We start from the raw sequence: 20611 nt of genomic DNA, 5'->3' as shown, positions 1-20611 counted from the left end.
TCTTCGCTTAACGAAGTAATTACATTGTGTCGCTACAGGCTGTCAACTCCCTATAAATATGTGTTACGGTCCGCAATTGAGGAGATAATTGTTTCTTGACCTAATTTCAATATTCATGTCAAGACCCTATCCAGTGGGGATTACCCGCTTGTCCCTCCACAGATGCCACAGACAGATAGACACCCACCTTCCCATCAGAAAATTAAAAGCACTGCCAGCCTTCGATGCTGTTCCAGAGCGAAAGATCGAGTTCCTTGGAAGTATATAAGAATATATATATTTAGCATATTAATGTTGTAAGACACTACGCAGACCTAGAGAATAAATCCAATTTCGTCGTCACGACAGATGAAGAGCAGGTCTCCGGTCCTGTCCTCATATCTCGCTAAAGATATTCCCAAGCGAGAGAAATCAAAACATCAAAGCGCCAGCGTCCCGCCTAATACCCAACCAAGAGATTTTTCATAATTTCGGCCGTAAATATAAATTGAAAACGTTCTGTGTACCGACATGACTGTCGATATTTGGAAGCTCATGGCATTCCTGAAGCATAAAGTACTAACGAAACTCGTTTATGTAGCTTGAGCAAGTTTGCTAGACGGCACATGTGGGACATGGCCGGAACAACAGCAAGGTGCGAAAGCCCAATAGGTCAAGGAATTTCGTTATAGTGGAAAACAAATAGGTAAAAAGCAAAATTAACAGCCAGAAGAGAGCAGAATCGTGAGTAAAGGAAATACAACAGCATTTGAGTCGTGGCTAGTATATGGCTAGCGACGGACTCTGAGAGCCAGTTGTAACGGAATGTTGAAGCACGCAGCCCAACCGGTATAACGAGACACGTATAAATTCATTAAGAACGGGGAACCAAAACGGAAAGACAAAAGAAATCGAAGTATCTGTCGCTGGGGGATGATCACGGTCCACGATGGCCCGATCCAGAGCTGCGGTATCGATCCCGTGATTCATCATATCCACCTCGACTGCTAGTAGAGTATCTTGTTGAACTCTGACGCCGCTGTCGCTGCGTTGCTTGAGCTTGCTCCAACGTCGGTAGCGTGACGTCTTCCTCGTGTATGACTTGTCGCCCAGTGGAGGCGGGAGTCCAGCCCGCAGCCTGATCAGTCCCTTGAGACTGGCCATAATTTGGATCTGGAGGCAGATAACGGGAATCATTGACCGAGTACTGATCATTGTAGCCCTGGTCACGTCCGCCGTAGAAACTACCGGAAACCAGAGGAGCTTGAATTGTTTGATACTGAGGCTGCGAAGGTTGCTCTCGAGGCCAACGTGGATCTGGGGCTTGTGGATACATTTGGGACTGTGGTCCTGCAAGAATTTGCTGATTTGCGAAACCACCAGCTGAGGACACGTCTTGATTGTACTGAAAATCTGATTGATAGGCTGATGAACGTCGGTTCATATCAAAAGTTGGGACGTTAGCGTACTGATATGCAGGGATATTGCCAGAGACTGTCGGCTGTGGCTGTGGGTAAATTGGCGCAGCTGGGTACATGCTGCTTGCTGGAGGAGGAAACCCAGTTGCATTAGTCCAGCTTGGCTGTTGATTATATCTTCCAGAGGAAGATTGATCATACTGGCCACGAGAGCCATACTTTTGTTGACCAGCGGTAGAGGCGAAAGCAGCTCCTGCTCCTGCGACTTCAACATCTCTTTGTTGTGGATTTGAGGATGGACCAGGTTGAGCGTAATTGTCATCGTCCGGAAAGTCTCTGAAATGCACCTCCCTGTAGTAGGTGCGAAGTAACCGTCTTGACTCTGTGTCAAGATCACCGACGTCCTTCACCTTCACATTTGTCTCGACGGTATAAACTCTACCGTAATTTAGATAGGAGGGATTGCCGAGTTTCTCCGCTCCCTTGGAAAGAATGATTCGAAGCGGCTGCTTTGTGATGCCTCTGATGTTTAGAGGCGGATCTCTGCTGCTGTAGATCAACCCGTGGTCATCAAGGTTGATTCCCTTTTTCTTGTAGCCGCGCCCATCGTAGGTGGTAACAGGTAGGCATGTGCAGCTCCGATCGGCTTGTCTAACCACCACAAAGCGACGAATTTTGGAGAAGACCTTTTGCTTGTACGAAACTTGGTACGTGACTTTGCTCCGAAACTGGTCATGTTCACTTTGCGGGCTATCATCGTATGACTCCGTCCACAAGGTACTGAACACTCGTCCTGGGCGGAAAAACTTCTTGTAATCCTGACTACGCTTGGCGTAGCTGCTGTCCAGATCTTCGGTGTCGCCTCGTGTACCTCGAATTAGATGTTTAGGAATTCCTTCAAGTGGAGGAGCTGGGGAAGGATCTCTTGCAATACTTTTCCCTTTGTCTCGAAACGACCCGACACGAAAGTCTTCGTTCAGGTTTTCCGGAGGTGACATCTGGCGTTGAGTTGGGCCAGCATTATCGTAGTCCCCAGAAGTACCCTGATGAGAGCTCGTGACGACGAACGAAGGGCTTCCGACAACATCACTCATAGTCAGTCTTGCTAGCGAGCCAGATAAATGATCAGGAGATGATCCAAAACCTCGCTCACGGAGAGGTGGGGGGCTGTAAGTGCTATGCGAGCCGCGCCGAGCATTGGAAGATTCTGGGGCATCATAGCTGTCGCCTGGATCGATTGTACTTTCTTCTCGGGAACGACTAAACCCTCCCGCATCATGATATCGTTTCGAATCGCCATGTCGTATAGCAATGGGTTGACTTCTGTCGCCATATTCGGGCCCAGATTGAAGCTGCGTACTGAAAGCGTCGGAATCTTTTCTTGCGCGGTCCCTGTTACCATGCCTAGATGAGCCCACACTGTGTGTTGTCGTGGCTGTGGAAGACCTTGTTGGCGCATCTGCCCTGTGTGATTCAGATCGTGGGATCTCGGGACGTTCTCGATGCCTGCTTTATATCAATCAGCCAGCTTCGGAGCAAGTATTTGATTGTACTTACGACGGCTCTCGGTACGACGATGAGCTTCCTCCACCTCTATCTCTACCAATCTCTTGCCCAACTTCTTACCCGTTAGTCCTGTACTAGTATAATAAGGCATTATCATAAAGCAATGGACTTACACTCATCCACGTAGCTGGTTTTATACCTCGCCTTGCGGTCCGACATCAGTGAGGCGAGGCAGACTGCTACCTACTGACTGGAAGACATAGCGAGCGACGCAGGTGTTGCCCCGCGACTGGCCAGTCCTAATAAAGCCCCAGGAAAGCTGAGGCTCTGCAGGGAGAAGCAGCATAGTGGAGTAACCTGAGCGATGGGGCATTTCACGCAGCGAATCTGCATGACAGTGCGGGGTTCAAGCTCTGTGCTTGGTGATGGAGTGGATGGTGGCTCGACTGCATGCTCATAATGCTGCAGGCTGCGTCCAGGCTGCGTCCAGGCGAGAATAGGTCGGCATCTTGATAGGCCCATCATCACATGTGAATTTTGTTCTGATGCATGGCGGCGATGATACTGTATGAAAAAGCGGCGCGTGGGACATGCGGAGGGACCGAAGGAGGACAAGAGGCTGCAGTACGACGTGGAATGTATATGGAACGGAGCTACTGGTAGGAGTCATATTATTTACAAATAGCCGCCCATGAGACTTGTCTGTGAAGTTTACTTGCGCAGAACAGACAGTCAACTGAAGATGCTTGGAGAGACCTGAAGTCTGGTGAAGTGCACTTTCGCATGAGCAGGGTTCGTATGGAGAAAAGTGAAGCACAGATTCCTCGGGCGGATAGGGTCGGCCCCCTAGGCCCGGCCGCTAAAATACAGGGTTGTCTCCCCCTTGGAATGGCCCTGCCGTGCCCGTGCCATGCCGGAGTTCAATCCATTAATGAATAATCCAATGACCCGAGGTGTGGCTACACCACTGGCTAGAGCCTACAGCCTTGATGAAGCCTAGAACCAAGCCAAAACCACATCAGCCAAAACAGCCTTCCAATCTCTCACACGCACACCCCCATACCATGCCCCTGAGAAACATTAGAGCCACGCCAGTACACCTTGCATACTCCAATCGTCCAATCGTCCACCTCGTGTCACTAACTCATAACTCGTCACCCCAAGTCACCATGGGAAGCATCCTTGTAGGATGACTGAGCTGAGCCTCATTTCCTCACCGTTTTGCACACTGAAAATAACAACAATCCTTCCCCAAGGAACGCTCCACACGGCCCCTTTTCAGCCAACGTTTGGGATTCTCTTCTGAAAGTGCCGAACCATAGCGTTGGAATGTCCTTTCGCATATTTGTCCCATGTGCCCCCCTTCACATAAGTCATTCAGGTACACGGATCGTGGCACCACCCTTTGGAGAAGGCCACATGTAAGATAAGGCTCCAGTCAGAACATTGGGATGGCAAATGGCAGATGGAATACCCATATCCCAGACTCAGATAGAGACGTGGCAGGAGGATCGACCACAGATCAGCGGAACTCTGCTGGCTCAATCCAGTACTTCAGAGCTCCACGGCCAGAGCTTCCCAAAAACGAGCCATATAGCTCGGAAGGCGGCAGTTGGTGCAGCTGCTCAAAAACCTGCTAGCGATCCCGATATATTTCCCAGACAGCCGTTATCTGAGTCATATCTCTGTCGGCAAGAATTTCGAAATGAAAATCGTGAATCCCATGAACATTATTCCATGGAGGCGGAGACTCCAGCCATGATTGAATCTCCAGGAGGGAGTTTGCGAGAGCATTCTGACCGCAACTCAACCCCCAGAACAAGATCTCGAGGGGTTACGTATACATCATCAACCTCAAGTCCGGGCTTCCACCACGATCCTTTTCAACAAGACTCCGCGCACGTTTCAACTGGAGGGCCTCAGGACCAAGATTCTTCAGATGACGATTCTGACACCAGAGAGCAGCAACTAAGAGCAAGGGAGCGAGTTGTGATACTTCGTCGCAGAGTCCTGAAGACACGTCAAATCAGGCGAAAAAGTCGAGACAGCCTTGGTCAACTCAGAGAAAGAACACGGTCCGCCCTTGACAAGTTAACTCAGAAAATCAATGAATTGGCTGCGCTCAACAGGCTCCAAGAAGGAATTGGACTGTACTATGAGGAGTTTTGTGCTGCTCAAGACGAGTTGGGACCTGCTGAGCACGAATATGAGAGCCTCGAAAACAGGCTGGAAAACGAGGAGCAAGATCTCGAGGAGGAGGAAGAGCAATACTATGAGCTTTACCGGTACAAGAAATACTTTGAAGCTTCTCATCAAGGTTCGAGAGTAGAGCGAGCAGTTTCCTCTTCCACAAAGCTAGATGACAAACCCAACAATACAAACCAAATCCTCATCATCAACAGCAACCTACTGCAGGAGTACTTTTCAAAAATCGATGAGGCGCTGGCCTTGAGGAGAGAACTCCAGAATCTTGAAGATGACTATTATCGAGTGTCGGAAGATGCGAATTTGCGCAGACGCAATGGATTCCCCCTCTTCGCAACTATGTCGAGCTTCCTCGCCGATTACCCAACTTCGCGTGCTGAAATCCTCGACAGCCTCTATCAAGCGGAAGAAAACATCTTCGACCTCCGAGATGAATGTATCAAGCAAGGCGTGTTCTCCAGAGACGAACATCGGTACGAACCTCGCGACGCGTTGCGGGACGAGCTCCTAGACGCGGTGGATGAAGCGCTAGAGCGATCTCCTCTTCGCGTGGCCGCACAGCATGTCAAACACCCGGAAGAAATAAAGCAAGAAATTTCAAACAAAAGGGACTATGTGAACAAGTGGCTGTTGGAATGGGTCCAAGAATCAACTGTTGACATGATGATGTTGCGAACTTTCATTTACATCAAATGTCCCGGCATATCAGAAACACCACATAAGACATTGGTAGAAATGGGCGATGATAAGTGGACAGAATACTCTCTGAAGAATTGGTATACAGATGAAGCTGGAAATCTTGCAGATCACTTCTACAACGCTAGCAGGTTCGATGCCATCGCTGGAGATACAAACGTGCTCAACATTGGCAGCACCCGCTGGTCACAATCCAGCGACAGCCTGCGCAGCAGCCTGCATGTAGCTCCTAACTATGATCCCTCTATCGATCTTGACTTCATGGAAAGCGATCCAGCCTCCGTTGCTACGCAAAGCGGCGGGTTTGATACGACACCAACGAAACCCAAATATGGCGATGGAGCTAACACACCCACGACGCTCGACATCAACGAAACTTCACCGGAGATAGGAGAGAACTCAGACGACTCCCCAATATCGCCAACTACTGTGCCTGAACTAACAAATACAACCGCCCAAAGTCCGTCGGTGTCCCGCTTACCTCCCATGATTTCTTATGGATCAAACCCTCCACCACCACGCATCGATGAACCAGAACATACCCTCAGCCCCAATACATCGATCACGACCTCCAGAGCTCCTTCTCTAACAAGCAACACGAATTCATTCACATCACTGGCGCCATCGGAGCGCAGTGCCCGGACGTCCTTCGACGCTACGGAATCACCGGCATCGAAACCACTTCTATCACCCCAAACCTATCATACACAACCATCTAAACCCGAAACTTCAGAAACACCTCCATCGAAGTCACGATTTCTCGAAGCTCCAAAAAACACATTATCGAGATCATCCAGTCTTAAAGCCCCCAAAAGACCAACTCACCATCTCTCCAGGCGTAGTCTTGACTACCTGACGACGCAATTGACTCTCCACCCCGCTTTGCGGAAGAGTGCAAGCTTTACTCGCGAATAGCTTCACAATTCCTTTTTGATATCACTCGTTGATGGCTCAAAGTTCTCCTCGTTAGAATGTACGAGCGGTGTCTCCCCAGTTCTCATTTCCCTTCTTTACAGCAATAGTTTTACAGCGCAGGCGTTAAGTGAGGTACAGGAATTTGGACATGGCTTTTGCTTCTTTCCGTCAACTATTTTTCCTTCTCCACTTACGCACTATCTGCTCATTCTACTTATGATTCACGATTCTCTTCTCAATCTTCTCTCGGCGGGTCCGTGTTCGACCATACATCATTATCTAGTTTTATAGTCCGTTTGTTCACCAGGCGTTTATATAGTATATCTTGGCTTTTATTACAGCGATTAGCTTTACTTGTTTTGTTTTTCAGAATGTACAAGTCTATAAGCGAGGGGGATAATCGGAGTGTATTTAGGAGACTCAGATACCCCTTATATTGCAAATGCCATTCATATTTACCACTCGCACCTCATAAATGAACATCTCACTCTTACCAATTTCACCCTCTTAAGTGCAGCCCCCTCAAAGTGCAAACCAGCCAGAAAAAAGCACCTACTCACTCTACCGTCAACTTCGTACCTCCAAGCTATCTTTCATCTAGTCTCATCTCATCTCATCCCGTGCCACAACTGTAACACCTTCCCAATCCTCTGCCCTTCTAATTTCCACCCCACTCAGCTCGCTCTCGCAAACAAACCCAATAGTGGCCGCAGTAAACTACCTAGTCAGCCGCCACCACGCCCGACTCAATTAGCAGCCTCATCTCGCCTCGCCACAATCCGCGTCTGTGCCTTCGTAAGTTCGTATTCCCCAGCCAAAATCCGAACCTGTCATCCCTCAGATCCTGATCACAAGTTTTGCGAAGCGTCTTAATTTCACATGCACTTATGACACCTTTCTATTTCCGGGTTTGGTTCGAAGCTCTCAATTTCGGACAAGGGTTAGGGTTAGGGTTAGGAAAAGTCACCGAACCATCATCCTCGTCAGCCTCGTCTTCTTAATCAACTGCCCGAAACGGGCAGCAGTTACTGACAGTCACGCTCGGCGCTCATGTCAAGGCAAATCTCAAGTCAGCTCAAAGGATCCGGTCTATCTAGTGCATCTGATCACAGGCACATGTCACTTCCCGTCCATGAGGTTGACTCACACGGACGGGCAGTTGCGTCGACCATGCCCACCGCCCTGTTTGTTTGAGCTTATCTTCACTAACCAGGTAACGGGAAGTCAGGTAGTGGGGGCTGGATTTACGCGAATCCGACAGTTATTGAGCTCGTTTATTATGGATTCGGTATTTTGGATTTTAGGGTTTGGATGGTGGTGTTGAAGCAGCGGTGTGGAAGTGGGTCGGATCCGGGCAGCTGGGTCAGGGGCGGGATCGGTGTAGCTTGTGGGTGCTGTATGCAAGGGGCGGTGTGGTAGCGACGACATGTTTACTCAAATCAGACTGCTCTTGCTTGAGTAGCTAGGGTGATGTGAGAATGGAGTTTCAGTGAGATAAGTATGCAGTGGTGTTGGGCATGAACGATAAGATAAATGAAGTGTTTACTGAGTACAAATATCCGCCTATAAACATATATTTCGTGAGATCATGAAATCGTAACCTGAACAGTAAGATGAAACTGGACTCAGAGCAACCGAAGTCACGATCTGTCGATGTTGTTAAGCCATTACCAAACGGCAGTATAGATAAGGAAATGTAAACACAGAGAAAACTTCGTTTGAGAACATAATTCGAGAATGTATATAACAGGAAAGGAACAGCCAATGGCTCGGTGTGCGAATGCAACACCAACGTATAAATGTTTAGACTTTGGAAGTCAGGTACTTTCAAAAGGTGGAAAATGGGAACATGTCTCTGGGCTGCAGTAGCGCCAATTCCCGACATTTGTCGCCTGTCGCGGAAAACAAAATCTGTGAGGGTGGTAAGCACTACACCACAAAGTCACGAGTAGCAACAATTCGACTGTTAAGGAGCTCAGAGATTACTCACGAGATTCGAAAATGAAAACTACCGTCCAGAACTTGCTCCCTGATGACTTCCTTCTGGCTGGCCGTCTGAAGCATTGTGATCGTACCCTGCCTCATATCGCTCTCCATCGCCCGAATATTCTCCTTGAGAGTATTCGGGCTCATTGCCTTCATCGTCTCGATCTTCTTCCTGGTCATCTTGAATATCACAGAGGGTGCGAGCTTGCGGAGAAAATGTCTGAGCGCTATATCTGAGCGATGTCGAAGGACCAGCCCGTCCAGTCCATGACGTACCAGTCGGATATTCGGTGCTGGAAGATCCTCCCTCGGCGTGATTCATTGCGACTTCGTCAACAGGTGGTGGTGCACGATGCTCCAAAGGCGGATGAACGATGTTGAAATCGGCTATCAGATGCCACTCTGACGTTTTATCGACTTTCCCTATGAAACAAACTTTGACATTATACTCGACAGTATAGGTCTTAGCATAGTTGAGTCGAGATCTCTCGTCTAATTTGTGCCGCGCAGAACAGACAATCTTGATTGGCGTCTTAGTCAGACCTTTGTCTCTCTCTCCATGGAAGTAGACGGGCTTCTTCTCAGAGTACGCAATAGTATGGTCCTCGGCGTGAACTCCATGTTTCGTCACACCCTGCTTAGAATATGTATTTATCGGTCTTTGAATAAGTTAGCAGGAGCAACAAACAGTGACTCTCATTTCCTACAGGCAAATGCAGTGGCATTTCCTGGCATTGATGATGACAAAGCGACGAACTTTCTGAAATTGTGTCGTCCCATCTCGATTTTCTCCTTGGGTGTATGAAGCATCACTGTCTTCACTTGCTGCCTGTCCCCCTTGGCCCTTTGGTTCTACCCAGATTACTTTGAACACCTGACTTTGTTCAGCGAGCTCTCAATGAAAATAACTTGGACACTTCATACTCTTCCCCATCTGAACTCGTATGCTTTATGGACCTTGTAGTCTACTGACTGTCAACAAATATGCTAACCAAACCTGGCGCTATTCGACTCACCGGGATAAAATTCCTCTCGCTTCGTGCTTGGGTTACGGGTTTGGATGTGAGTGGGCACGCCTTGAAGCTGAGAGCTACCTTGGCTTAAGTACGAACCAGGTACCGGATTCATGGGAGACTCAGAAAAGCTAATCGTGGGCTGCCTGGTACTCTGACCGGCATACGAACCAAGTGCCTGGCTCGTTGAATACTGAGCAAAGCTACTTACAGGCTGCTGGCTAGTCTGACTGGCGTAGTATGAAGGATTGATGGGAGTTGTTGAAAGCTGCGAAAATTTGCTGGTGACTGCTTCCACTTCCGCATTGGCTGAAGTTGTGTAATGCTCCGATGTTTGATATGATCCACTTGACTCGGGTATACTTTTTAATTCTTGGGCATCCCTTGGGTCTACAGAGGTCTGATCGGACTTCTCAGTAACTTGGTAATCAACTTCGTAGTCATCTGTAGGTGATTAACACTTGAGAAAGACGAGTGAACAAGTAGCGACTTTACCTGCGGTTTTATAGCGATATCGTTTCCAGCAGATTTTTTCGAGGTCCCATTCCCATTCAGACCAAGCAGTAGGATACTGGCTCGTCGATGAAGAAGAAGCGGATGATCGCTTATTAGACCGCTTCTGCGTTCCTCTAGACGAAGGCATCGTTGCATAGTCTGGCGGGTGTTGGATGGCGACGATGCTTGTGATCCAGCTCTGGAACTGCGGGGGTGCTTATCACCTGCTTTATCTTTGGTCCAGAATCGCATGGCATGAATTTGAGCCTCAATTGCCGGCAAGATGGTCCACTGTATGACAGAAACATACTTGACTTCCTGTCGTGCATCACAACTTGGGCTCAGCGACTGGCCACATTTGAGGACTACTCTCCACAGATTGCGCAACCCGGCAAGGCAACGACTTGCTATTCGTTTGAATGTCCATGGGGGTCATTTCGCTGCTTTATAAAAAGAAATGTTGTTGGAAGCAACCAATTAGTGGTGTGCGTTTGGCGGAAGATGATGACAGGTGCACAAACATCCATGTCTTGGAGCCCTACCCGGTCCGCACCATCCAACAACCTTTCCGCACTTCTGCAGCAGGACCCCACACGGATCCGGAATGGAATTTTGCCAACCATCTCCAAAAGCTCGCAATCATCGACGTTCTGTGAGGCTCTCCTTGGTCGCCTTGTATTGTGTTAGCTCATTCTTGGTCGTCAGCCTTGCCCTTTTGACACACGGGGTCTGAAGACTCCATGCAAGTTGGCCATTCTCCAAGCTCTTTCAAATTTTGTTAATATGCACATTGCGCGTTAATATTTGCTGTCGACTTCTATTGTGATCGCAACACCAATGTCTTATCAAACCGAGTCGGACTTGGGCCAAGAAGCAGGTGGGGGCCTCCATGAGCCCTGCTGGGCTGCAGAGGCTCAAACTGGGAATACCTCGTGGAGAGATGAAGATCTGGACCTGGATTCGTTCGTGTCCGGCTACGCGCCCCATGATGCCCCGAGAAATGATCCAAGTACGCCCATGGCAGAAGAAATTGCAACCTCATCGCGATATCATCCGCCTCTTGGAGTCGGCGGGCAAAGCGTCGACGCGAATTTGACGCGTCTGAGCGATAACGAAGCTCAAACGGGAAAGCAGATTCCTTTGCAGCTGCGCCGATTCAGGCCTTCACCAGAAGTTTTGTTGGATATAATAACCCCGGGAGATTCAAAACTCTCGAAATTATCGCAGGAATATTTCCCCATCACATCACTGGAAGACCAATCAGCCGATCAACCTTCATTGGAGCCACCGACCCATCTGTCAAGAACTGATGAGATTGGAGTGCCGCTTCACTCTCTCAAAACTGTTGAGAAAGGCTTTAGCGAGTTGCGATTTCAGGCAGATTTGGGGGAACACCAAAGTATGGCATGGATAAAGGTGCGGAATGTACGGGAGGAGATATTAGGCCTCCGATCTCGTGTTCATCAAGCGCGCTCTGAGTTGAAGGAGACTGAGAAAATCAAAGCGGAGGCTGACAATCTCTTATTTAAAAGAATGTTATTGGAAGGGAGAGGCATTCATCTGGAGGACTGTGCGCTTCCAAATGATCAGAAAACTCTTCAGCAACTTATGGACGATTGTCAGAAGACTCGCGATGACTACGGCCCCAAAGAAGCTGAATGTACCTCTCTCGAGGATCAAATGAGCAAGCTCGAGTTCAAACTCAACTGTCTGGAACAGCCCTTCTTTTCTCAGATCGAAGAACCGCAGCCTCCACAACCTACGATCTCGCGAGAGACCAGTCCGGCATCTCAACCCTCCGTTCCAGAATCAGTAGTGTCGACTGACGACGAATTGAACGAACCCAAGTATCACCCACTAGTAAAAATATATCTTTCAGAGATGGCAGATCTCGATCTCCTCCACGAGCGTCGCGATATCCTCGTTGAAGAGAAGCTCTTCCTTGAAGAAGAGAAGGAGAAACGTACCACGTTGGGAATGGCACTCAATTCGGATGACCAAGACTGGCTGGATGGGTCTCAAGCTGAAAATGACACCCTTGTCAAAGATATAACACATCTCGAGGCAGAATTGGTGGACCTCAAAAAGAAGTGTCTAGATCAAGGCTTGATAGATGAGCATGGTGAACCAACCGATTTTGCCAATCTAGAGGCGGCATCCTTTCACAACGAGGAAGATCTAAATCCTAATAATCAGATATCAGTGTATGTAAAGCACCCAATTCTTCTTCCACTGCATGGTGGCCGAAAGAAAGAGGGTGTGGACCTAGACCTCCCCGAGCTTAAGTCTGACGACACGTCAGAAAATCCCACAATGCGGATCAATAACTGGATGCTGCAATCACTCCGGAGGTCTGCCCTCAATGTAAATTTCCTCGCCAGAATATTCGAAGATGGGGGAGGACGACCCGGTGCACAGTGGGAGCTTGCCGTCCTTAAATTTTGGTTTACGGATGGTTCAAGTATGCCGAAAACACAGATTGAACGACCATACGCAGCAAGTCTAATTACTGAGACCGACATGCACCCTCAACCTAACCATCAAGCCGGAACTCCGTTCGGTTCATTTCCCAATTCCGCACAAGAGTCTGATCCGGATTCTGGCATCCATACCGAACTTAGAGTTACCATGGCTAGTTCAGTTCCAAGTGCTAAAATGCCCTCTCTACGGAATATTGAATAATGCCTATGCTCTGGTTTCGTTGTTCTATGGAGGCAGAACGCAGCTTATACATTTTTCGTCTCGGAGAGGGCAGGCTATCGCCACAATTCTTTTATTTGTTATACACGTCTATGTATCACTTGTTTATTTGTCAGTCTTCAATTTTCAAGCTCAAGTAGCTTTAAAATAACGTGGCTGTCAAAAAAGAGCCATATATTGCACGTTGAAGCCAAATTGGATGAGGAATATCTTCAGGAGAGAAATTGAGGCGCTAGCACGTACAGCAAACAGGGAGGAATATCGGGCGTGATTTTCATCTGCGATGTCTTCGGTCTTTCTTTTGGTTTGATTTTTTTGTGTAGAGCTAAATAAGGGCACAGGTACACAGTACTGGAGCCCGAGGGCCAAGTTTTCATTTTCGACTTTGTCGGGCGTAGGTGCAGGTCCCAAGCTGGTCTCTTTATTAGAAAGCCTTATCACTTTCAAACTTGTACGGTCATTATCTTATCACAGACAACGTAAATGAACCTGCAGAGGAAACTCAAATTTGGCTCCAAGACTCGCAAAGATTTGGCTGCCATTTGTTCCGACACGGCGTTGTTTGACGCCAGTGTCACTTCCACCTGCAAGCTACAGAGCCGTTCCGCCAGCTGAGATATGCCTGGAACAGGAACCTTGGAATACCAAGGAAGGCACATATAAAGGCAGCGATTGATCTCTGTTGGATGACTCCCATGAAGTGGAAGTCTTCAGCCAGTCATAGATAGTCCGCATATTAGGCAACCATGATCAGCAGACGATGACTCCACTATGTTGCCCCAGGGACAGTATGTGTAACCTCGAAGGGGACCTTTCAATTGAACAGTGGAAAAGAGTTCTACTAGTGAGCATTCGTCTAGACTCTCCCGACGAGTCTTTTGCTGCCAGGATATTGCCTGCAGCTGGATCCTTATCAAGTCGGTAGTGGAGAGCAGATACTCATCTGTTGGAATGCCCTCAAGCCTCAGCACACCTCTGTTTCTGACCACGTTCAGAGACGTGGCTGTCCTCAACATCGTATCTGTCTAGACTTTTACTTACAACAAAAGAAACATCTCATTACTTCATAAGCTTTGATGATATTGGACATTTATGTTTTTGTTTACATGCAACCTCCCCACATCGCCTTAACTTCGGTTCTCTGAGCAGTCTCGCTTAAGTCGGACCCACAATGGGAACTAAGTTAAGGCCCGGACCGACAGCGCTAATTTATTTCAACGTCCTCTCTCATTGGTATCGGAAATTTGTCGTGAAATCCAAACAGATTTCAGACACAAAAGCCATGTTCTCTCAATTTTGATGCCCGAACTCCATTGGTTGACGATCATACTTGACCCTCGCTCCGGGTGTTAGCAAGCCCAGAGACTACCCAGCAGGCTCTCTGTCATTGCATGGTTGCTGGATTGTTTTCATGCAGAAGTGCATGGTTCAGGGAGTCAAAGGCGGGTATCTACAGCCCTGTGAGCTGTCATATCATGCATTGATGTCCCTCAGCGGCACGATGAGCTGGCAGACAGGTGCGGCCAGCTGAGTGATACGCCCAATGCCTGGGCCCGGCGCACCTCCAACTTGAAAGACAGTGACAAGTAGACAGCTCAAATGGAAGAAAATTTTCATGATTGGGCGAGTGTTGGAGGCTCAACTGTATGCAGTTAGTTCTGAATGGCTGAAGGAAAAGCGGGGCAGAGACAAACAAATCGCTGGCGGTGAGAGAACTCTGCACGCTTTCTCATTTCAGGTCGGGCAATGTATCCGTGATTCTTTTGATTGGTATTGAAAAGCCCAATATGTGCCTTTGCCCAAAGATTCAAGCCATTGAGATCAATTGAGTGTTGTCCAAGATAAATAACCAGCCAAAGACGCATGCGTATCGCAACTCAAAATACAAGCCAGAGTTTATGATAGGAGACTCGTTTATCATGGGCCTGTTACCCTTTACTGTTGATCGTTGGTATGACTCATATGGAATAACTTATGTTGAGCATGAAAGCAATAGAGGCTGTAGTATGCCAGATCGAAAACAATGAAAAAGCAGCGAAGGAAATTCGTTGGGCTAGAAGCATCAAAGACCACAAGGCTGGATGGTGAACATGTTCACTCATGTTGAGAGCAGACTGAGACCTCTGGACCAATGAACCAGAGCCGAACGTAAATACAGGACTTAGCACCTGTAATGACCATGCACTGAATTTGTTATTTGTTGAAAGTAAAGTAGGGTTTACGGTAGACTTGCCTCAATCGCTTCTGGCCAAAGAAGCTCTGTGTCGTATCCTTCCGTGTCATTAGAGTGATATCACGCGGAAGTATAGATATCTCAGTGGGGCATCTGCGTGCCTCTCTGTAAGTCAAAATCGAAGTGTGGCTGATTTTCGTCATAATTAGATTGTTGATTGGGGTAGTGTTGATCTGGCGTTGCCACCCTTGGTGTTCGATGCAGCTCATCAACCGACCTTGGATTGGTACTGAGGCTCGCTGTAAATTGTACCTGGCTAAGATCATATACTGCCGAATCTTGTGGCTGAATCGTGTAAGTGGAGTCTTGATACATTTCCATATTGGCATCCCGAGTATTTTCATAAGTTGTGGGCATTTCAACACCCGCGGCTGCAACATATCTGGGAAGATTGACGCTGCTCGGGGTAATAGCTTGTGCATCAGAAAGTTCGTCTTGTGCTCCCCTCATATCTTCGTAGTACTGAATAGGGCCTGGCGTATAATTTGACCTCGGATGCCGATGCACCACATACCCAGGCTCTGGCTCAATTTCCTGGATAAGAGGGTGCTGATCATTGTAATCTGCACTGAGCTGAGCTTGAGCATTGCGACACAAAGTCCCGATGAACTGAACTTTAACATTATGTTCCACAGTATAGACTTTGGCATAATTGACCCTGGAGGTTGTGTCAAGCTTGAAGGAGCTGTTTTCAGGCTCCATGCGAAGTGCCTTTTTCTTGAGAATCTCGCCAGGCAATAAACATGGCTCAGGACCAGCATCTCTATCCGTGTAAATGACCGCATGGTCATCAGCATGAACTCCGGACTTCAATGTCGCCTGGTTCGTGTAAGTGAGAATTGGTCTATTGCACATGTTAAGATTTGCAAGATTTTCCACGGGAAAGATGTGTCATGTCGGAACTTACAAGCACAAACAATGGCCTTTAAAACAGCTCACAATAACGAATCGTCTCATCTTTGAGAAACCGACATTTCTTGAAGCGCCCCTAGACGTGATGGCTGTGCCATTCGAGCCAAATGGTTCTGACCACATGATCCTAAACACCTGTAGCCACTTCAGATAACTCGAAATACAAAAGTATGTTGAGGATTTACCTTGCCGAACTTGAACTTTCTGGACTCATGCACTTTAAAATCTATACTCTGTTAGTCCTTGCTACAATGTACCATGGAGGAGTGCCAGCCCCTACGTTTGTCGTCTACTTCAGACCGTGTATTAGGATTTCTGGTTTTGATTCTACTACTCATAGAACCTTTCCACCGAGGTGGCTCATATTGCCCTTGCGGAGAACGTGGATTGGCATTGTATGAAGGACCTTGATACTTATCAATCATGTGTGAAGCTAAATCACCACCAGTGTTGCAAATACCTGTGTAGCTGTCTACAGCGCTCTGGCGTGCTGGTGACTGAGGAGAATAAGCAAAAGCGGTCACTGAATCTTGCCTTTTACTATCTCCTGAATTCCACGACAACAGACTAGACGATGGATCGCTTTGGACATTCAGACTCGACATCTCTTGAGTCAACGTCCCACTGCTCAGACCATCTCCGCCGTCATCAGCGTCGTCAACACGCACAGAGCCGTCCTCTTCATTGCCTTGAATCGGTTGGTTCTCCTCGTTGGAAGTCACAGTGTCGCTTGGTTTGACATATTTGGAGGAGACCTGTCCCTTTTCATTCTTGAATTCCCATTTTTGGCCACCTGGGGTCACAGGTTAATACTTGGTGGAACCCTGCTAAGGCAGCGGAGTAGCAAACCTTTTCCACTTTCTCGAGACCGTGTGAGACATCTTTGACCGGAGTCCCAGGTCCAAGCACTCCAACCCGAACTTCGTCGAGGTCGGTGGGAGTGCATTCCGTAATCGTATTTGGGGACTCAAAACGGGTCCTGCGGCTCATTCCAGATACCGCGACTATCTACATGTGTGCAGGAGCTCACGCTTTTATCCCCTTCCGAAATCCACCCAGTATTGCGGCTCATCGCCATCAAGAGGGTGTGACCCCAACTTGATCATTACTGCTCTGATCTGGAAGCAGGAGCTTGATACACAGATTGCATTAATGTGCGGAGGATCCAGGGTAGTTGATTGGGGATGTTGAGGTGATGCCAGCCATTGCAGAAGCTGGTGTAGCCACATGCCATGCCGCTTTAGGTGCGGTGTGGATCATAAAACCGGACCAGACTATTCCCAAAGAAAGTTATTACAGTACGGCAAGGGGCGTCATGTGTCCACTAGACCGGAATTTTAATTTTACTTTTGGCTGCACCCTACGAATGGATAGCAAGGCAAGGATAAGGCTCCGTCCCGAATTCCTCTTGAGTTTTTCTTCGCCCACCAAGAAGCACTACCTATCTTCATCAGCCCAAACCTATGTCGTCAAATATCAGGCTCTGCTTCGGGTTGAGCTTCGACAGCAAATGAATCCCACACACCATGACGGATGTTCTATCAGCTTCTACAAGACTGCCAACATATGGCCTGCACACACACATGTCAGCGTCCCAGATCCCAGTTGGCTTTGCTCGCAATGCCGTGGGCCACGGAGACCCACAGGAAACAGGCACGCGGCCGACTGAACAATCTACATACTTTGATCGCATTGGCCTTGGTTTCAGGCGTAGAAGAAATATCGACCATACTTCTGCTGGAACCCTTGTTTTGAGATCCGGTGGAGATACGTCAAAGCATTATGTGACACTCCGAGATGCCCAACGCTGGGCCCAGAATCTTCCACGAAAATTGAAGAGTATGCATGTTCCGATAAAGACCCAAAAAGTGCTCTTGAAATTTGAATCAGTTTCTGAAACTCTTTCACGAAGAACTATGCCTACTCCAGATGCTTCATTGGCCAATTCACATGAGATCCCGCAACCTGGCTTTGAGGTGCTATGTGGGATCATCAGTACACCAGAAATACCACAAGATGACCATCTCTCGAGCAATGGACCCGAACCAGATGAAGCGGCATATGCAAGAGAGGAGTTGAGATGTCGACCAGAAAGTCAAGACATTGATCTGTGTGAAGGCCGACCAAATACACCGCCACGAGAGTCTCCGGCTACTCTCCAACCTCTACGTACTGAGCTAGGACCTGATCAGGGACTTGTAACATTAGATATAGGAGCACCTATCATAGGCCCTGAGCTCTCATTAATACAGTCAGAAAGTATTTCCAGTGATTGGACAAAAATTGAACGACTTAGAACGAAAATATGGGGTCATCGGTCTAGGGTACAAGAAGCCCGCAGCGTTTTGCGACTTAAACAGCAGGTGAAAGCTGTAGCTGATGATCGATATATTCAGTATGTCAGATTGCATGGTCACGGAATAATATTTGGAGACCATACTCTATCTGACGAACAAGCGGAGGTCAGTAAGCTATTCCAAGCGTGTGAGGAAGCTAGGCAGGAATATGGTCCACTAGAAGACAATTGTAATGCCCTTGAAAGTGATCTTACTGTCTTGGAGTTTCAACTGGATTGCCTTGAGAGAAAATTTTACGATCGATCGTCTCAGCATCCGACATCTTTGACTGCCAACTACGACTCTACGCATCGCTCGGCAAAGCAAATATCAAGTTCATCTTCGGACAGTGGCTCTGAGGAAGCTCAAGAATATCATCCACTTGTCTCCCAGTATCTTTCCAAACTTGGGGATGTGGATATTTATAGAGAGAGACTTGACGAATTACTCGAAGAGAGATATATTTTGGAGGAGGAGATGGAAAAGAGGGCACGGGTGGGGCTAAGATTGTCAGATGAGAATGAGCAGTGGCTTGCAAATTACTCGCAAGTCGAAGCCGGTTTGATCGATGACTTAGAAAATGCGGAGAATGAAGCAGAGAAGCTCAAACGGGATTGTCTGAAACAAAACCTGGTTGACGAAGATGGAGAGCCCACTGACCAAGAATATCAAGAGAAGCTCACATTCGCGGAGGAGCTCAACGACGCTGGGAGGAATGAGGTTTCTGAGTACGTAAAGTATCCAACTTTACTTCCAAGCCCGGAGACAAAACTGGCTAAGTCTCTTCCTACTTCCATACTTTTTGTGGACGATGCTGCGCATATTCAATCCGTCAGGGTCAACTGGTGGATTCTTGAACAGGTCCGAAGATCCGCCATGGAGGTCGAGCTACTTGCTAGAACCCATGAAACTTACCATGATCAAATTACAAGTCGAGAGAAATGGCAAACTGACGTACTTCAAGTTTGGTACGAGGACGGAGCTCAAGATGACTGGCTTTCTGCTCGTGCATCTAGTCTGGTCAAAACTATGGCTCCTGTGGGCACTGGACGAACATCAAGCATCTCTTCCGAAGATAGTTCCAGTAATGTCTGCAAACCAGCGAGTCAACAATTTCTTCCGCGAAAGTCGTTCTCAGAAGACGGCTCCATTGACTCCCGACGTAGCCATCCAATTCTGAATGCTCCACGGCCAATACATTTAGTGAACAAAGGCCTCTAGAAGTTGTCAACCAAGCCTCCAAGACTCCAAGACTCAAGTCAATTTATTGCGAGTATGTTATATCCGCCGGGGAATGATTTAGAGAAGTTTTATTCTTCTTAATGGCTTGATTTCCCAAAAGCCTTTGTCTTCAACCTAATGCCATCACAGGTACCCAAGAAATTTCTGCCACGTTGAAGAATGATCTCCTATCTCGATGGTCATATTTGCCCTCACACCCGCTATCTTTCACCATTGAGCAAGTCGGTCCTAAGTTCCTGACACCGTTTGTGATTACAGGCTGATCGCCAACAGTCATGAGTGGTAGCTCTGCTGCTCAGGCAAACTTTGGAGCTTCAGGTCATTATTTGGTTTCGTTTTTCCTTCATTGAGCTTGTTACGGGTTTTTGTTCACGCGTTAGTGTCCATCTACATTTTGTATCGACAGCCTGTACTTGAGCAGAAGAATTGTGTTTATTTTCGCAGACTCAGCCAGATCTTTAGTGTTAGTGCTGTAAGGGGTACCCCTTTGCTACTAGAAATTGTTGTTTTTCGTTATATTGTCGAATTGTTGTTTCGGGAAGGTTGGAATATGTATAATACTTCCAGGGACATGTATTTGCAGGTGGCAGCTCAAGTTAGTGAGCAGATCACGTTGAGAGATCGGAGCACACAGAACGATCATTATTATCAAGCATTGCTGCTCATCAATTTTCATCAAACATTCTGCAACTCTACATCATTGTATTAACATAGGCTCAAAGTGAAAATTCTAGTAATAGAATTTGCTCTCCAGACGCTCCACCTCGCCCGAACCTGAGTTCAGACGGACTGGCCAAAGCTGAGCGTATTCGCTGAAACTCCAGGGGACTATCACCGAGTTGTAAACTGTATTTATCAAATTTTAACATGTTCGAGCACTTCGGGGCAAGCTCGGCGGTGAGGTAATTGCACTTCGGTGTCCAACTTTACATCCAAGGTATTGATCCTGGATATATGAGCCATCCACATATGCCA

General features: G+C 47.7%; 6 protein-coding genes across 8 annotated transcripts; 3 read left to right on the top strand and 3 right to left on the bottom strand.

Annotated features, from left to right (window-relative positions):
* Window position 1: 1 nt before the first annotated feature.
* On the bottom strand, window positions 2-3712 carry ONS95_007508 (uncharacterized protein). 2 transcript variants are annotated; one of them, XM_058501020.1, is made up of 3 exons: window positions 3077-3712; window positions 2955-3015; window positions 2-2906 (listed from the first exon to the last, which is right to left on the bottom strand). In XM_058501020.1, exons 1-3 carry the CDS (start codon window positions 3120-3122, stop codon window positions 917-919), a joined length of 2097 nt encoding a protein of 698 aa, XP_058362337.1. In that variant the 5' UTR covers window positions 3123-3712; the 3' UTR covers window positions 2-916. The 2 variants fall into 2 exon arrangements, with proteins under 2 accessions (XP_058362337.1, XP_058362336.1); XM_058501019.1 differs by having other exon boundaries at window positions 2-2903; window positions 2955-3099.
* A 73-nt stretch (window positions 3713-3785) lies between these two features.
* ONS95_007507 (uncharacterized protein) lies at window positions 3786-8203 on the top strand. The gene is made up of 2 exons (XM_058501018.1): window positions 3786-7518; window positions 7585-8203. The coding sequence occupies exon 1, from the start codon at window positions 4362-4364 to the stop codon at window positions 6717-6719; it is 2358 nt and encodes a 785-aa protein (XP_058362335.1). The 5' UTR covers window positions 3786-4361; the 3' UTR covers window positions 6720-7518; window positions 7585-8203.
* A 1-nt stretch (window position 8204) lies between these two features.
* Window positions 8205-10705, bottom strand: ONS95_007506 (uncharacterized protein). Its single transcript, XM_058501017.1, has 5 exons — window positions 10214-10705; window positions 9722-10162; window positions 9630-9670; window positions 9413-9579; window positions 8205-9364 (listed from the first exon to the last, which is right to left on the bottom strand). Exons 1-5 carry the CDS (start codon window positions 10359-10361, stop codon window positions 8728-8730), a joined length of 1434 nt encoding a protein of 477 aa, XP_058362334.1. The 5' UTR covers window positions 10362-10705; the 3' UTR covers window positions 8205-8727.
* Window positions 10706-10764: 59 nt separating this feature from the next.
* On the top strand, window positions 10765-13760 carry ONS95_007505 (uncharacterized protein). The gene is made up of 2 exons (XM_058501016.1): window positions 10765-12417; window positions 12516-13760. Exons 1-2 carry the CDS (start codon window positions 11051-11053, stop codon window positions 12538-12540), a joined length of 1392 nt encoding a protein of 463 aa, XP_058362333.1. The 5' UTR covers window positions 10765-11050; the 3' UTR covers window positions 12541-13760.
* A 220-nt stretch (window positions 13761-13980) lies between these two features.
* On the bottom strand, window positions 13981-17242 carry ONS95_007504 (uncharacterized protein). Its single transcript, XM_058501015.1, has 8 exons — window positions 16908-17242; window positions 16519-16851; window positions 16339-16464; window positions 16244-16284; window positions 16119-16193; window positions 15147-15965; window positions 14604-15097; window positions 13981-14555 (listed from the first exon to the last, which is right to left on the bottom strand). Exons 1-6 carry the CDS (start codon window positions 17002-17004, stop codon window positions 15228-15230), a joined length of 1410 nt encoding a protein of 469 aa, XP_058362332.1. The 5' UTR covers window positions 17005-17242; the 3' UTR covers window positions 13981-14555; window positions 14604-15097; window positions 15147-15227.
* A 241-nt stretch (window positions 17243-17483) lies between these two features.
* Window positions 17484-20290, top strand: ONS95_007503 (uncharacterized protein). 2 transcript variants are annotated; one of them, XM_058501014.1, is made up of 3 exons: window positions 17484-17897; window positions 17971-19122; window positions 19359-20290. In XM_058501014.1, the coding sequence occupies exons 2-3, from the start codon at window positions 17975-17977 to the stop codon at window positions 19384-19386; spliced, it is 1176 nt and encodes a 391-aa protein (XP_058362331.1). In that variant the 5' UTR covers window positions 17484-17897; window positions 17971-17974; the 3' UTR covers window positions 19387-20290. The 2 variants fall into 2 exon arrangements, with proteins under 2 accessions (XP_058362331.1, XP_058362330.1); XM_058501013.1 differs by having other exon boundaries at window positions 17484-19667; window positions 19766-20290.
* The last annotated feature ends 321 nt before the right edge of the window (window positions 20291-20611 follow it).

The sequence above is a fragment of the Cadophora gregata genome, assembly GCF_030347475.1.
Source record: "Cadophora gregata isolate MNR1 chromosome Unknown scaffold_2, whole genome shotgun sequence".
Taxonomy (NCBI): Eukaryota; Fungi; Ascomycota; class Leotiomycetes; order Helotiales; family Ploettnerulaceae; genus Cadophora; species Cadophora gregata.
The sequence above is the reverse complement of the archived record's forward strand: the minus strand, read 5'-3'. Positions and strand labels throughout refer to the sequence as shown.

What these genes read in the sequence shown, in the direction of transcription:
- ONS95_007503 (XM_058501013.1), top strand. Translation starts at nt 17,585, where the DNA reads ATGACGGATGTTCTATCAGCTTCTACAAGACTGCCAACATATGGCCTG.
- ONS95_007504 (XM_058501015.1), bottom strand. Translation starts at nt 17,004, where the DNA reads ATGCACTCCCACCGACCTCGACGAAGTTCGGGTTGGAGTGCTTGGACC. An exon ending in GTCTCGAGAAAGTGGAAAAG is followed by an intron (nt 16,852 to 16,907) that starts GTTTGCTACTCC and finishes CTGTGACCCCAG; the next exon opens with GTGGCCAAAAATGGGAATTC. An exon ending in GAAAGTTCAAGTTCGGCAAG is followed by an intron (nt 16,194 to 16,243) that starts GTAAATCCTCAA and finishes AAGTGGCTACAG; the next exon opens with GTGTTTAGGATCATGTGGTC.
- ONS95_007506 (XM_058501017.1), bottom strand. Translation starts at nt 10,361, where the DNA reads ATGCCTTCGTCTAGAGGAACGCAGAAGCGGTCTAATAAGCGATCATCC. An exon ending in ATATCGCTATAAAACCGCAG is followed by an intron (nt 10,163 to 10,213) that starts GTAAAGTCGCTA and finishes AATCACCTACAG; the next exon opens with ATGACTACGAAGTTGATTAC. An exon ending in AAATGCCACTGCATTTGCCT is followed by an intron (nt 9,365 to 9,412) that starts GTAGGAAATGAG and finishes ACTTATTCAAAG; the next exon opens with ACCGATAAATACATATTCTA.
- ONS95_007508 (XM_058501020.1), bottom strand. Translation starts at nt 3,122, where the DNA reads ATGTCGGACCGCAAGGCGAGGTATAAAACCAGCTACGTGGATGAGT. An exon ending in AACCAGCTACGTGGATGAGT is followed by an intron (nt 3,016 to 3,076) that starts GTAAGTCCATTG and finishes ACGGGTAAGAAG; the next exon opens with TTGGGCAAGAGATTGGTAGA. An exon ending in TCGTCGTACCGAGAGCCGTC is followed by an intron (nt 2,907 to 2,954) that starts GTAAGTACAATC and finishes ATTGATATAAAG; the next exon opens with CAGGCATCGAGAACGTCCCG.
- ONS95_007507 (XM_058501018.1), top strand. Translation starts at nt 4,362, where the DNA reads ATGGCAGATGGAATACCCATATCCCAGACTCAGATAGAGACGTGGCAG.
- ONS95_007505 (XM_058501016.1), top strand. Translation starts at nt 11,051, where the DNA reads ATGTCTTATCAAACCGAGTCGGACTTGGGCCAAGAAGCAGGTGGGGGC. An exon ending in CCTAATAATCAGATATCAGT is followed by an intron (nt 12,418 to 12,515) that starts GTATGTAAAGCA and finishes ACGACACGTCAG; the next exon opens with AAAATCCCACAATGCGGATC.